The 16,675-nt window shown below is 34.6% G+C and overlaps 1 protein-coding gene across 1 annotated transcript in view; it reads right to left on the bottom strand.

The window, feature by feature from the left end:
* LOC142354240 (integrin beta-3-like) overlaps nucleotides 1-16,675 on the bottom strand; it is a 402,746-nt gene that overhangs the window by 82,026 nt on the left and 304,045 nt on the right. The window contains exons 13-14 of the mRNA XM_075406494.1: nucleotides 5,065-5,199; nucleotides 4,214-4,313 (exon numbers count right to left, since the gene is read on the bottom strand). Of these exons, the coding sequence (XP_075262609.1) occupies nucleotides 4,214-4,313; nucleotides 5,065-5,199 (235 nt within the window). The remainder of the gene's footprint in view (nucleotides 1-4,213; nucleotides 4,314-5,064; nucleotides 5,200-16,675) is intronic.

Here is a 16,675-nt window from a genome sequence, read left to right as displayed (position 1 = left end):
AAAAGAAGTCAAATAGCCGCACGTTAAAATAGATTTTCTCGGAAGTCGAAAAATAGTCCAAAAATACCAATTTCTCACACTGCTCATATTGCAGTTAAAAAAACGCTTCACAGCTACTCGCTTTTTTTCGTTCCCTGAACTCCTCCAGCGTGACTAAAATCAGAAACGTAAGTTGATGACATCAAAAAATTGAAGTGTGACATCTTCAAAACACAAACAGAAAATATCCAGAAAATAGCCGCCGTTGACCCGCTTGACGCACATCGAGACTGAAACAGAAGAAATAGAAATTGACAGAATTTTCCCAATGGTTCTAAATTGGCATTTGAAGTCAGATAGATTCTGAAATTATATTCAATAAAGCTTCTAAGCTGAGGGCTATTGAGCTCAATACCAATACCGCCTAAAAATTGTTCTAATGAATTTTGATAAACTAATCAACTCAGACCTAGCGACCCAGCTTTTTCGGTTTAAGCCATTTCTTACGATTTTGCTCCTTTGATGCTCACCGTATTCACTACATTGCTTAATTCAACATGTTAAAGGATTTAAAATCCATTCAGTTGAAACAGTGAGTGAGGTAACGCAGCAGTCAACCGTGAAAGTCGTAACGAATGTCAAACTAAAAGTATGATCAAAAAGTGAAGCGAAATAAAAAAAATACCCGTCAGATTGCCGGAAAATAGCCACCGTTGATTCCTATAACCAAGATTGGGATTGAAAGAAGAGAAAAAAACTAGAAAAAGATTTTTGTACAAACAATTTTAAAGTGCGAACTATTTTGATGTCATTTTGGAGCTAAATATGCTCCCGTTTCGTAGTGAGACCACAAAATGGCTAGTACCAAAAACAAAAAGCACGAGAGATGGTAACTAAGAACCAAGTTCGACTAACGGGCATCTAAATTGGGCTTTATGGGTTTATCCCGTTTCTATTTCTCATTTCGTTTTTTGATACTGACTCCGTTCATTTTGAAATGCTTTGCTGAGCAACTGCTGTCTAAAAACATTTTTAGCAGAATTAGAGAAGAGTGAAACTAGCCTAGAGAGGTAAAAAAGATTTTACGCAAAATGTCGAAAAGGCGCCAAAATGAGGTAAAGCGAAAATTTTTATTCGACGAATTAAAAAAAATTAGGAGCGCTATAATAGCCGGCTGAGAAGCTGAGGCGGCCATTTAAAAAAACAGCCGCAAGACTCCAAAACTGCCTCGAAGTAAAATTGAACTTGCACTTTAGCTAACCACTATCTGAAAAAATTATCATATCACTAAATATTATCTTCACTATACCATTCAAAATGCAACAAACAGAGTAAAAAAAATTATCAGAAAAAGATCTTTTCCTTTTGTGCCCCTAGCTTAGCATGTGCATATTATTTGCGCCCCCAAGACGCACGTGCCATATTTTTACGTAATTATTAATTGTTTAATGACACGTGCTCGGTAACTGGGGGTTTGCACAACGTGCTGGTGGGGCACAAACGGAACAGATCCAAAAAATCATATCGAAATATTTTCTGGGCAAAACTTGCAAAAAAGCACTTTCTCGGAAATTTATTTGCCTATAAGAGATTGTCAGGTATGGTTTAATTGTGTTCATTAAATGATTGCAAAACATAACAAACGATACATCTTGAAAAAGGAGAAAAACCGGACAATCTAAAAAAAACCTGCTAAACATTTTTAATAACATTCTCTAAAAAATACAAGCTCCCAATAACTGCCCCAGACACATCCTAAGAAATAGTTAGGGCTGATTCATTGAGCACCTACATGACACCTCAACCAAATGCACTGGAAAACACTGAAAATGTGAACGTAAGCAAAATGTTAAACCTACAAAAAACTGTTAATTAACCTATTTTATGAAAATATAAGCTATTTAACCTTTTAATGCTTTTATCAACAATAATCCTACCAAAACCCCCTATTGAACAATTGAACGCAACGATACATTCTGAAACGCAGAAAAATAGAAGAATTAGGCAAGAAAATTGTTTAAATTTAGAATATATTCTTTAAAACAAACTGAAACTGATATTCACAAAATCAAATTCAGACACTTAAAACATGAAATAGAGTGCAAAAACCGCGGAAAAAGCTTCCAAAACAGCGAAATCACGAAAAGGCTTAAGATTGCAAATAGAATTCAAATATATGAGTGAGATAGTCAAAAATTCTCCCATACGGTTAGTTGTCAATAGGGTTTAGAACAACACCATTATCTGAAAAGATAGGGTAAAAAAACTACAACATTCTGAAAGGCAGAAAAACAGAAGGTATCGGCAAAAACACATTCAAAAATGTAAAAAAATAGCAAAATAATTGACTTAATTTGGCTAGTTTTACTCGACTGAAGAGAACTTAAATTGATTTCAAAAAATAATCAAAACTTTTTTAAAAAAAACTAAAATCAACAGGAAAAACTACCACAGTCAGTAAAAAACTTGGAAAAGAAAACAAAAACCTTTTAAAAAGCCTAAAAAGCGTCTTAAACTGCAAGTTCCGAAAATAGCTCAACATTGCATATGAGATTAATTACGCTAAAGGTCGTCAAAAAAGCCCCAAAACGTAGTGGAATGTCACTTTGATTAAAAAAAACAATTACAGCGGAACAGTTCAGTGAAAACAGAAAATCTGCTTCGAAAGAGCCGCACGTGATCAAAAATAATTTGCTCACCTAGCGAAAAATTTGTCACACCTACTTTTCTCGCTATCTCAAAAACGCGGCATGAAGAGAAAATTACTCTTCTTTCCGCGCTTCTTTTCCTGATTGATCTGAACACTTAGTTCCAACGTCCGATTTCTAAGTGCGATTTATTTTGGTGTCATTTCGTAATTGAACAAACTCCTGTCTCTCAGTGAGAGGCTACAGGGTCTAGTATCAATACCAATAAGCATTATAGATAGTAACTAAAACTTATGAGAACAAAGTTCAAGTACCGGGCATCTAAAAATGGGCTTTCTGGGTTTATCCCGTTTCTTTTTCTGTCTTCGATTGTTTTATACTGACTCTCTTCATTTTGAATTGCTTTCCTGAGCAGGTGCTGTTTAAAAGGACTTTGAGCAGAATAACAGAAACTGGCCTCGAGAAGTCAAAAAGATTTCACGCAAAATGTCGAAAAGGCGGCAGAATGGGTAAAGCGAAAAAAAAGTTCGACGAAGTAAAAATAGGAGCGCTATAATAGCCGGCTGAGAAGATGAGGGTGGCTATTAAACATAACCGACTAACGTCGGGCGAATTGCTCTCAACCGACCGGCGAGCGGTAGGCTTCGTCAGTAGCTGGCCACGGTTTAGTGAGGCTAGCATTAGCCTAATCTAAAGGCCATGAGGTAAGCGCAGCGAGGGATGCACTGCAGCGGATGCAAAAATGGATTGGGGGCTGATGTGGGGGTGTGGGATTGTTTTTAAAGAACCGCCCCTAATACTATAAATGTAAGTCTCCAAAACAGTTTCCGTGAATCGCAATACTTGGAGACTAATGAGCTGAAAGGCTCCCAGAAAACTTAAGCCCACTAGACACTGTCTCTTTATCCCGTTTCTGAGGACGAAGTCAAATAGGTCAGACTAAAAATCAGTCAAGCGAAAAATTGCATAAGACAAACAGGAGACCACGCCGGGATTCGAATAATTGACCTCCAGTTCTCTATCCATATGCACTGCCCACTGCGCCATCAGACCCTTATTGTTAATATGCTGCATAATACGCTGCAACCAATTTATACTAGAGAATCTGGAGGTCAATTTATACTAGAGAATCTGAGGCTCTAAGAGAACCGCTCAGTGACTTAATGCCCTCAGGGCTTTACATGTCTTACCTGTTTTGAGGACAAAACTCACAAAGTTGGTTGCACAAAAAATCGCATAAAAACGACCAACAGGACTAATTTCATTGTTGCAAAGGTTGCTTGAGAGCAATTAAGACAGCGCCCCAATACATTCAAATTCTTCGGATTGTAAAAAAAGACGGCAACCAAGCCGGCTCAGACTATGAGAGCGGCTATTATAAACAAACGAGCTACCTGTTCTTGCTTTTTTTTTTGCTTTTTCAGAGCAATTAAAATATCTTTTTGTAGCGACCTGATGCGCAAAATTTATTCACAACGCACATTAGTTTCTATCGGTCGACTTTTTTAGTGCAGACTGTTAATGGGGAAATTCGGCACTTCATACTTATTACACTGCATAAAATGAACAAATTACAAGGAACCAACCCGGATTGTAATCATCAGCTTCGCATTCACAGTTCATTTGGTTGTTCGTTTCATCACAGATACAAGCTCCTCTTCCGTAGCATGTCTCACCGTCATCGTCCTTAACAACAAACGTGTTACCGAATTCTTCCAAGCGGAAGTTGATGATAAAACTATAAAAACATAAACCCAACTTTCAACATTCAATTTGGAAAAATACAGCAATCCTTCTTTAAACTCTGAATTAAAAACTAACCTAAATCTGCAAAAGTTTTTCCCTGTACCTGGCGAACTTTGTTGCTATGTCGATAAGTAATGGCCACAAAACTAAACTCGATTCTATTTTTGTTTTGGCGCTATCATCGTCTCATTGACCTATCAATCAGATGTCAGAAGTAAACTCTCCCACCCACAGAAACCTGATTCTAACATCCGCCGACCTCCAACTAATGAACTCGATTGTATCTAGGCCATAAATGATTCTCATGAAATGTTGATGAAAGTAGAAAATCACCTCCGGGATTCAGAACTAAGATCTATTCACATGTCAATCAAGTAAAATAATTTTAGCTTATCTAAATTTTCTCTATTTTCGCATAGATAACTACTATAAATACCTGCTAAATTTTGTAAATTGAATTCTTTTGACCCGTGTTATCGACCACGACACTACCATCTGATCCAAATTCCATACGAAAAAAAATTCATACCCAAATTAGCATATTCGGGTGTACTCACTTCAGCGGAAAATTTTGAAACTCAAAAATTATGTTTGCTTACATTAAAATCTTCATGGTTGATGTCAACATTTGATCCTACTTCCACGCTAATCGAATCTATTCTGCTTGTACTGGTGAATATTCATAACTAACTTTAGGACACGAATCTGGATCGCAGCCACAAGTTTTGCCTACGAAGTGATTCCCGAAAGAGTTGTCCAGACACTCACACCATCCGCAGAAGCACACACCATTGCCATTGCAAGCTTTATCCGGCATGGTACTGCCCTATAACAGAAACAATGTGTCCCGCTTTTCACCCCTATTTACCTCACTCCCCCCCCCCCCCATTTCACCCTTTTATAATTGTAGCCCAAATTTAATTAAACCTTTATATAATTGGTACTGTTATCATTCGAACTATAATAATCTGCATGCGGCCCATGGAACTTGATTTACAATTATCGCAACCGTATATGGGATTAAACTATCCCCTTAAACATAGCTGTAAGATTACCAGAAAATTGCTGCAATAGCTTTGTAGATACGCAGTCTCAAAATGATAATTAAAAAAACAGACAAAAAAATAGGATTTTATAGTTTGAAATAAAATCTGTAGGACTTAGTGCTGCTTCAATTAGCTGCGCTCAGATATCTTTCAGTTAGAGAGACATACACCCAATTAACCTTATCTCCTTCAATTGAGGCCAAGAAAAAACATTTTAATGGCGAAGAAAATCATTTTTGAGAGTGAGATAAATATTTGATCACGCAAATTATCAAACCCCCCGCCTAATAGTGAAAAAAGACATCACGCGCAATACAGTTCAATTTGCATGAATGAATTAACAAAAAGCCCATTTAAAGTGAGCTTGACAACATATAGTCTTAACAAAAGTCAAGACAAACTAAAAACATAGCTGGCAGATCGCCAGAAAATAGCCGCAATAGCTTCGCAGATCTTCAGTCTCAGAGACACTATAAGACGGATAAAAAACTGTTTTAATAAATGCTGAGAATTTTGAATCAAATTTGAATAATTTTGAAATTTGAATCAAATTTTGAATAAGAATCTGTTTAACTGATTGCTGCTTCTTGATCTACGTCCCTGAGTAAAAGTTAAGAAAAACATTTCAGAAAGATGAAGTTGATTTTGAGAGAGAGGTAACCCACATGTGAAAAACTATCACGCGAACGAAAAACTCACTCAATTAAGAGTGCAAAATGACTTGAAGCACGCAATTTGGTTAATATAGCACAAACATAGCTGCAGATTGCCGCAAAATGGCCACCTAGACGCAAATTGGGATTGAAACAGAAAAAGAAAAAATACCGATTAATAACGCAAAATTTTCCTAAGTTGTCCTAAGTTTCAAAAACTGTTCTAATTCAGTGCTCAGTTTCAGTTAGATTCTAAACCTATACTTACTTCAGCTTCTGAACTGAAGCTTAATACTAATATCAGCTAGCAATCGCTCTAATGAACTTTGATAACCTAATGCACTATGACTTAATGACCGGGCTTCATCGGTTTATCCCTTCTCTTTAGATTTTGATCTTTTGACTTTGACAGTATTCATCACATTGCGTAATTGAATTCAAAAAAGAATTTAAAATCCATTCAGTTGAAACAGTGAGCGAGGTAAGTCAGAAGGCAAACGTGACAATTGTGGCTAATGTAAAACGAAAAACATGATCAAAAGGTAAAGCGAAATTAAAAAAGAGAACGCCCCAAAATAACCGTTTGAGAGGCTGACGGCGTCTATTAATGAACCAGAAGCACAATTGAAGTGATTGTGACTTCATAACAATAATCTTGACAACGAAACTAAAAAAACATAATAACACGTCCTGAATTACAATCCAAAGAATTGAATGGAACCTTTGAAAACTCCTCTATTGTCTAACAGAAGAATTGGGTAAAATAAGCCGAAAAAATTGAGAAAAATCAAAACAGAATGTGAGTTGAAGATCTTCTGGTTGTTAAGGTAACAAGAACCGACAATTTTTATTTCAAAAAATCAAAAAAACCTAAATTGGCATTTCACAGAAATCTTTCTGGTTAATAGACAAGCAAAAGCAAACACCACAAAAGCTTTTTTTTGTAAAATCAAGTTTTGAATAAAATCTCTTAACATTATTAGCGTTATGGCCATCAGAAACAATTTTGTGCGGTTAACAATGAATCGAGAATCCACCATTAAGATAGGCTACTGATAGACTGGCAGTTTTCACTAAAAAACACGTTGAAAAAATGCAGTTAAATAACAAAATTTTACAGACATTTTAAATTAAAAACTTTAAAACTAGTTACATTTAAAGACACTTATGTCATCAAAAAAGGCAATTTCTTGCCAAAAACACAATGACAGACCTGCAGGCTACAATAAAAATTGTGGTTATAAACGAGCCAAACGGAGCACAGATACTGATACAAACGAGTAATTTGAAATTAAAAAGGTAATAAATAGGAAACTTTCAAAACAGCTCGGTACAGCTAATATCTTTTCATCGCCTTAGTCTAGGCTTTAAAAACAGCATCCGTTGCCCCCTTAACTTAAAAAGAAAAGGAAAAACGAAAATTCGAGAAACCAAAGAAAACTCGAAGTAGCAATAATTAAAAAATTGTTAAAATTTGTTCATAACCTCAAAATTCCATTTGGCTCTTCAAAAGTTATCCAGTACCTCAAATTGCGGCCCGAAAACTTTAATTGGTCAATGAAAGTAAAGAAAACCATAAAAAAGTCTAACTTAAAAATTAACAAAAAAAAATAAATAAAAATTGCCAAATTTAATTTTGAAATTTGATATCCAGATCATCAAAAATAATTCTTTTCAATGTTCTTTACAGCATTCGAAGAGAAATTGAATTGATACAAAAATTGAAAAAAAATTGAAAAATTTGCGAAAAAAGCTTTCTTTCTGGTCTTGCCTTTGGCATAAATAACAATAAAAAACAAAAACATAGAATTAAAAATCAGTAGTATATAGGTGAGCTACCCTCCCGGGGGGGGGGGGGGTGAGTTCCCCCATGTATTAAGATAGGGTATAGCGTAATTTCCAGGAGATAGGGGCCTCTCACATGTATTAAGATAGGGTATAGATAGCATGTATTAAGATAGGGTACATGTATTAATATTAGGAATAGATTTCCATGTATTAAGATCAGGAATAGGATCTCCATGTATTAAGATTAGCATCTCCATGTATTAAGATTAGGAATAGGATCTCCATGTATTAAGATTAGTTATAGCCGTTATGTATTAGGATTTGTTATAGCCGGCGACATGTATTAAGATTATTTATAGCCGCGGACATGTATTAAGATTAGTTATAGGTGCCGCCATGTATTAAGATTAGTTATCGAGGGTATCTGAGGGTAATTATGTGACATGTTGAATTTTGGTTGTTAAGCTTACTGTCAATTGCAAAGATTGTTCCCCTAATTGTTTGAATCAATTGTGTAACAGTTGTCTTTTGCGCGCTCATTAATTGGAAAAAATTAAGATAGCAAGAGGTAGTTTCGATCTACCGTCCTCCGGGTTATGGGCCCAGCGCAATCCCACTGCGCCATCTTGCTTAATACATGCACATATGCATTATTTTTTGCACATTATTTGAAAAAAGATGTTAAATGAAAGAAAAAAAATGAATTAAAATAGTATAAAATGACAGACACAGTATAAATTATGAGCATCAAAATTCAAAATTACACAATCATTTACAATAAATTGTATAAATTTCAATGAACATTAAGGTACACTTAGCCGAGTGTTTAATAAAGTTCGATAAAAAAAGTTTAGAAAACTCAAGAGAAACAGTTACGAGAAACATATACTATCGACTTTATTAACTTCAGCTTATTAAATACCAAAATGAACACTACTACATATAGTTACTTATAAAATTTAACACGTGCACATCATGAATATTGTTCAAGTTGGTTTGGAAAAACTTAAATAGTTGAAATGGTGCAAAAATTGCGTAGAATCCACACAAATTTTGCATCTTCTGAAGTGGTCGATGTATTATTTTTTGGTACTTTTTACCTAAAAATTTGTAATGTGTTACTGATCGAGCCAGAGAATCCGCATAATAGTAACTTCTGTTGAGTCGAGCAATCAATATTCAATGTTCACCGACTTCTTTACCCGAAGCAGTGTTAATGATTGCAAAGCTGAATTTGGGTAAATTTGGAATGAAATCTGCCGGAAACGATCCAATGTATTTGAATTTTAGCTCAGGAATGCGTTCAATAATTTGTTGAAGAGATTTATAATCCATGACAAATAATTTTTTGTTTCAATTCGCAAGCTCCTTTGGAACAGGGATTTCTCACATTTCAATCAAGTTGAAATGATTCGTTCTTTTCAAAAAAGCAACAATTCTTAGATTGGAGAATTGTACGTATCAGATCTTCTGCAGATTTACTTACTCTGTCTTCACTGTTACTGGTGACATCGGGATGAAAAATAATGATGATGATTAAAAGTCCCAGGAATACCGCACAAATAAGGTATACATATAAGTTTGACGTAGGTCTACCCCAATTTTCATCCATTCCCTATCTTGATATTATAGTATGAAAAGGGTTGCAACTGGGTGATGAAAGTACATATCCAACAAATGTTCCAACGCACAAGGCAGTAATATAAAAACCATAAAAAATTGAGAAGAATATTAAAAAATCTTGATTAATGCAGAGTTCTTCGGACATTTTTAGCAACTGTTCCAAACTGATCAATTTTAACTGTTGAGATTCGTTCTCCGAGAACAATTAACTCGGTTACATTGTTTAGCGGACGTTCAAAGAACATTTCTAAACGAAGACTTTCCCCACTGAGTTCAGGATAATGAACATTTTCACCAGCATCTTGGAGAGGTGAGATCGAATACAAGCACAATGATCTGTAAAGAAATCATTCGGCAACGCAGGAATTTCTTCGTTGAAGTTCATTGCCTTCACTGTTGTATCATAAGCTCTACAATTGTTGGTTGTATCAATTGAGACAACAGCTCTCCCCCCTAGAACAATTCTCAGCTCCCGCAGTCCAAACTTTCGATAAGGAAAAGAATTTTCTTAAAAATGTCCGGTGAATGCTGAATTAGTGTTCATTGCTATTGCAATTCGCCTGATTGGAGCATTATTGAAAACATTTTCCTGAATAAATTCATTTTGTCCAGAAGGAATAATAAATGTTCGAGCAATTGTCTCCATAAAATTATAGCAATCTGGTTGATGTGTTAGTTGATACTTGATTGTCTGGCAATAGACTTCATTAACGACAACACGTCTCGTAAAAAGAGAACAGTCAAGAACTCTAAGGGAAACATGGAGATTGTAGGAAATCATGCAAAAATTTGGTCTCGCGCGAATCAATTTGAGTCTAATTTTTGTATTTGGAAGTAATAATTTTTCACATTGAAATAAGTCGATTGCAAGTTTACCATATAAGGTGACCCCATCTTTCAACAAAAGCTCTTCTTCCCTATCTATGAACGGGCTTTTTTCATAATCACTACAATCTTTCTCAAATTCGTATCCATGACAAGCCAAAATTCCTTCATTATTCATTGTAGAAGCATTGAATTCGTTGGATTTCAGAGCTTTGTGACCATAGAGTCCGTTAGAGTTGTACACTTGTTGATTGTTTAAATACACTTCGCAGTTGGAGAAAAGAGAGTGTAACAAGTTGTTGACATGAGTCAAATACTGTAAATCATCATCATTGAAAGTCATACCCATATCTGGTTTTCCATGCTGCTCTTTTTTCATGAAATCTTCAAATAATCTTCCCTTTTGCAATCCAACTTTAATTTGTAAATGAATATCTCTCATATCGAGATAAATACTTCCATCTGTTTCAAATTCAAATTCAATGCTGCTTTCATCCAATGAAGTACTGGGATAAACTTCTTGAATATGGGAGGATTCAATTGGTTCCAAAAACGGAATTTTGTCAAAAATCTCGGCAAGCAAGGATTTGTAAAGTGTCCATAACGGAAATTACTATCATTTGTTCATCTGGCATTCATTTTAGTTTCGAAAAAATATCCCTCCTAGTTCGACGACGTCGACTGATTTCTGGCGAGCGTTTTCGAATAATACGTCGTTTTCTAGGTTTTGCTCCTAGATGTTTACGTAAAGTTTTCTTTCCAACATCAGTGGCAGCAGATTTGAACTTTTTCCTTCCAGCTAATACATTTCCGATTTCTGGCGCAGCTAATTCAATCAAGTCATTACCAACTCTTTTAGCTGCTGGTACAACATATCGTCTCAAAAATGGAATTGCAGTCCTCCCAATTGTTTGTGCTAAAGCACCAAATCCTCTTCCCCTTTGTCTTGAATAACCACGAAAATACGGTAAATCACTGTCTGCAACCATTTTTTGTAAACTTAATTTTAAAAATGATTGTCTGAAGCTCTTCTGAACATCAATACAGCTCTAGTTACACCTACTGAATTGAAGGGAACTTTTTCACCGTATGAGTCGCGGAGCTCAAGTTTAATGCTGTGGAAAGAATTTTTCAGAATTTTTTTAAATTGTAGATTTGGAAAGTTTTGATAATTCATATATTGTCCAGTAGATATTATGTCTCCATTTTTAATTTTAGAAATAAACGGACTACATCTCAAAAGCGCGGCCTTTGTATCACCTACAATATTGTATTCAACAATATCACTGTATATCATGAGAGTATGAATTCGAACAATATCGCAGGGAAATTTAGAAAAATATGGTCCAGCACCACTCATAAAAACTCCCAATCCGTAAACAGCTTCCTCACAACCAAATACGTTACAGAGATTGGTACTGAAGATAACTAGTAACGAGTTTTCATTAGGAAGACTTAGGAAGATTCTCTGTGTAACTCTGTTGACTTTTAATTTGATTGGAGTTTTCTCATACTTTTCTCTTTCCTGAATTTTTTTGTTCATTTCGTTCACAATATCAGATATTGATGGATATAGTCCTGCATCAATTGTATAATAATCGGAAGGTTTTGTATCTGGGGTTGCAGCATCTAGATAGAAAAAATTTCCATCAGTAATATTCTGGTACAAAGATGGATATGATAGTTCGGTTATTGCCACCTCCCATTCTCCTTCAAGGTTAATCTGTTCTGGAAGGAAATTGGTAAAAAGAACTCAATGTATTAATTGGATAACAATCAAAAGATGCGTTGGAAACCAGCTCTGGAGTTCCTGTTCATAAAATTTTCCTAGTATTTCATCACCCTGCTCTCCCTTGAGGTTGTATTTTGGAGGTTTGTAAGTAGCAATCTTAACAATTTCGAAGCTTTCACTCGTGAACTGTGACTTGTATCCTTTTCTAAAAAGGAATATCGTATTTCGAAATTCGTACTTTATCCCCTGCTTTAAACCGAGTTTTTTCGTATTGACTGATCGGATTTTTGTAAAAAAAAACTGATAAAAAGTCTTTGATTTTTACCTCCTTTGGAGCTTTACCTGTAGATCTATTTACTCTACTATTCATTGTATTTAGGAAAGAGCTCATTTTTACAAGGTACTTATACCCGTGTTCTTCCATGAAGCGATAAATAATGTTTTTCAAAGATCTGATAGCTCTCTCAGCTACGGCAGCTTTTGTTTCACTTCTCGTTGAATAAATTTTAATTTTCTTTTGTCTACAAAATTTCCTAAATTTACAAAATTTCCTAAATTTGCCACCTAACTCTGTTCCTTGATCAACCCATACTTTTTGTGGGATGTTGTTTTTTCGTAGCATTTTTTTGAAAGCTGCTACAGCATCTGTAGAATTCTTTGATTTCATTGGTTGAACACGGACAAAACGAGAAAATACATCAACGCAGATTAATAAATACTTTACTCCGTTATTAAACTCTGACAAGTTGTCCATAAAAGCTAAATCAAGGCACCAAATTTCATTTATTCGCTTTGCAAATGCAGGTAATCGCCTAAATGTCGAGTTGCTTGACGGTATTTTGTATAGGAATTTTTAGCGTGGAGAAATGAAATAACCTTGCTTCTTGATAAACCGCTCGCTTTCTGAAGATCTCTAACCGATCCAAATGCAGCTTTTCCTTCTTTGTATAATCGTTGAAGTTTCGCTTTTTCAGATTTTGAAAGGGATCCAACTCCCTCTGTCTTTGCTTTTGGCATCCTTGTTTACAATTTTGTTCAGACTTATCCCTGTAGCATCAAGTATTGTGTAATATCTTCAATGCGTAAATAAAATCGGTAAATGCTACATTTGTATCTCTTCCATCAAGTAAAATGGAGTCACTGAGGGACAGCTTGATTCGAGGACATTTCAGTATTTGATCTACAACTGACTCGTTTTTGAATGATTTTGTGTTAGTGGTGATGTCCTTGTGAAGAGAATCTAAATTTTGTGGTACGAAGTTAACGTTTTCCTCACTCTAGTCCAATTTGTCCACATTTAATTTGAAATTTTGTTCGTAAAGTTGCTGAGGAATCAAAACAAACTGTTCCATTTCACGAAATACGGTTAATTATAGACGGAGTTAAAATTGATATAAGTTCTATTCATTTCCTTGAACTTAAAATCGCTCTCCTTTTATTTATTCCAGTTCTCTTTAGAATAAGCTGATGAATTTCGTCTTGAAACTTTATTACGTCTCGTTTTTGAATATCCTGCAGTTCTCCTCTGAGAAGGTTTACGATGCACTCGTTTAGAAACTGAATAAAGTCTTTTGGACAACTTTTTAGGTAAGTTCTTTTGAAGTTCCGGGAATAACTTTGGAACGTTGTCAGAGTAGAGAGATGTTGTGTGCTCATCACTCAAAAATGTCGTCTGCTGTTTATGTTGTGGAAGCAAAAAAAATTGAAGAAATCGATCCACTATTTGTGCAAAATCGGAGAGTCGACTGTTTTGGGAGTTAAATCAATAAGTAAATGACCATAAGGAAAAGAAGTTGCTTTGGTATACCAATCTTTTAATTGTGAACCTAATCCCAATTGTTGACTCAGAGTGTTTATTTGCAGTACATCTCTAGGAGATTTGAATAAGACAATATGAGTATTTTGTAACTCTATATCGCTTCTTAATCTACTCTGATGAAATAAATTGCGTTTGATATATATTGTTCTGAGTCCTTTATGTCTTCCAGCTGTTGCAATTTTAACAAAATCTTTAGAGCTGAAAATTTCCTAACAAGAGTCGTCAAAAATTAACAGATACTTTATTCCGTTATTCGGGAGGTTTTGAATAAACTCAAAGTCCACTCCTTCTTTAAACAATATTTTTAACATCTTTAGACATTAAACCATAAAGAGATTGATAATTTTGATAGAAGTAGTAAATTTTGCCGAACTCTGGTTGAAAAGTTCCAATTGTTAACCATTCATGTATAAGATGAGATTTCCCAGACCCGCTTGGACCAACCAATGAAATAAAAATTTGTTCTTTTGTGGAAATTATCTTGTTCATAATTTAGGTGAAGGTAAAATATAACCAACTGTACTAGAAAGGATTGCAATCCAAACTGTTGTTTCTTCACAAGTTGTAGCCAATGTTATTCGTACTATACAACAGGCCAGAATTACGAGTATAATAAAAAATTGTGACAGAAAAACGACTAACTAGAGACCTATTACAAGTCTGTCCAAAACATTTCCATGATTGTCGTTCTTGATTATTATCATCAAAGACAAAATTACCCAAATTTAATCCTTTATCTGTATGCTCAGTCATTTAAACGTTATCATTGAGACGATAGAAAAAATGTTCCAACTGAATTGCGATGTAAAAAAATTAAAAAATGAGATAAACTTCTAAACATAAAAAAGGAACAAACAACAGCGAGAGCCAAAATACTGTCTCTTCACAAGAATTAATAACAAAAAGCATACAAAAGGAAAATAAATTCAAAATTAAGAAAAACGACAGAATTGAAATGAAGAATAACTGTGTAACGCTAGGAGAAAATTTGTTCAATTTTCTCATTTTTGAAGCAACTTTTCTATGTTTTGTAAAAGAATAAAAAGATTTTAAAAATTAATTAAGAGATAATATGATACATTACAATCAAAGTACATAAAAATTTTTACAAATATTAAATTTTGTCAAAAAAATTAAGAACCCAAGTTCCATAAGCATAAGCTTTCTTTTCTGCACAGTGTTATGTTTTCTTGTGTCGGAAGGGGTAGTTACTACATTCCCAGATAGTATCTTCGTTCGAAATCAACTTAGAGGCTTTTGGACATCCAAAATCGTCCAAATTTTCCACATCCTTACACAAGTAATTGGATAGGATTTTACATTTTTCCAAACCTTTGGCAAAATATTCGATTGTAGGAGAACAATGTTGATGAATTATGGTTGGAAGATCTGAGTAATCAACTTTTCCATTATTCCAGTTGATTCCATATAAATTCTTTGTGTTCCACTTTGCTTGAAATGTTGGCTTGTAGTCATTCGGTGGGAGGAATGTATATCCTAACACAATTCCGTCCTTGAAAATTCCCAGCTCCTTGACAACTGTTCCCTCCAAGCACTCAATATCAAACACAGCGAGAGTCATCCTCTTTTTAGCTGAGATAATTGACAAATGATTAACAATCTAGTATTTTAAAAATATGAGGATGACAAACTTTGATGTAGAGACAAAAGAATAATCCAGCTATATGACCTAGAAGACAGGAGCTGGGTAATTTCGGCAGCATGTAACAATAACAGGGTCCTTCGTCTGTTGTTGTTTTTACAGCTCCAGCAGAATCATGTAAAATTGCATGCAGACGAAAAATTTTTGATCTAGCTAAGAAAAAATCCAAAAGAGAGTTTCCATATCCAATTCTTCCTCCATGAGGAAACTTTTGATCAATTTCGTCCAAATCGACATTTCGGTCCCAAACTTTACAAGCTAGGAGAAAACACTTTTTTACGTTTTTCATTCGTTGGAAACATTGAGAGTGCTTCCGTAACAATTGAAAATGTTTACCAGAGTAACAATATTCATTAACTGTTTCGTCCAAAATAATGAAAGTCTTTTTATAATTTTCTATATAGGAAAGAAGGGTTGGTAGATGATCTACTAGATTTTTATACTCCTTTTTTCAAATCAATCCTTGTAAGAAGACTCCACTGATATCCGTTCCAGCGATGTTGAGAAATGGAAATTTCTTGTTTGTCAGAACGATATGTTAGAGTTGTTCTGCGTAGTCCATTATGAATAACCCACTTCACAAGAATTAATAACAAAAAGCATACAAAAGGAAAATAAATTCAAAATTAAGAAAAACGACAGAATTGAAATGAAGAATAACTGTGTAACGCTAGGAGAAAATTTGTTCAATTTTCTCATTTTTGAAGCAACTTTTCTATGTTTTGTAAAAGAATAAAAAGATTTTAAAAATTAATTAAGAGATAATATGATACATTACAATCAAAGTACATAAAAATTTTTACAAATATTAAATTTTGTCAAAAAAATTAAGAACCCAAGTTCCATAAGCATAAGCTTTCTTTTCTGCACAGTGTTATGTTTTCTTGTGTCGGAAGGGGTAGTTACTACATTCCCAGATAGTATCTTCGTTCGAAATCAACTTAGAGGCTTTTGGACATCCAAAATCGTCCAAATTTTCCACATCCTTACACAAGTAATTGGATAGGATTTTACATTTTTCCAAACCTTTGGCAAAATATTCGATTGTAGGAGAACAATGTTGATGAATTATGGTTGGAAGATCTGAGTAATCAACTTTTCCATTATTCCAGTTGATTCCATATAAATTCTTTGTGTTCCACTTTGCTTGAAA

This window comes from Convolutriloba macropyga, chromosome 15, assembly GCF_964194025.1.
Source record: "Convolutriloba macropyga chromosome 15, txConMacr16.3, whole genome shotgun sequence".
Classification (NCBI taxonomy): Eukaryota; Metazoa; Xenacoelomorpha; order Acoela; family Convolutidae; genus Convolutriloba; species Convolutriloba macropyga.
The sequence above is the reverse complement of the archived record's forward strand: the minus strand, read 5'-3'. Positions and strand labels throughout refer to the sequence as shown.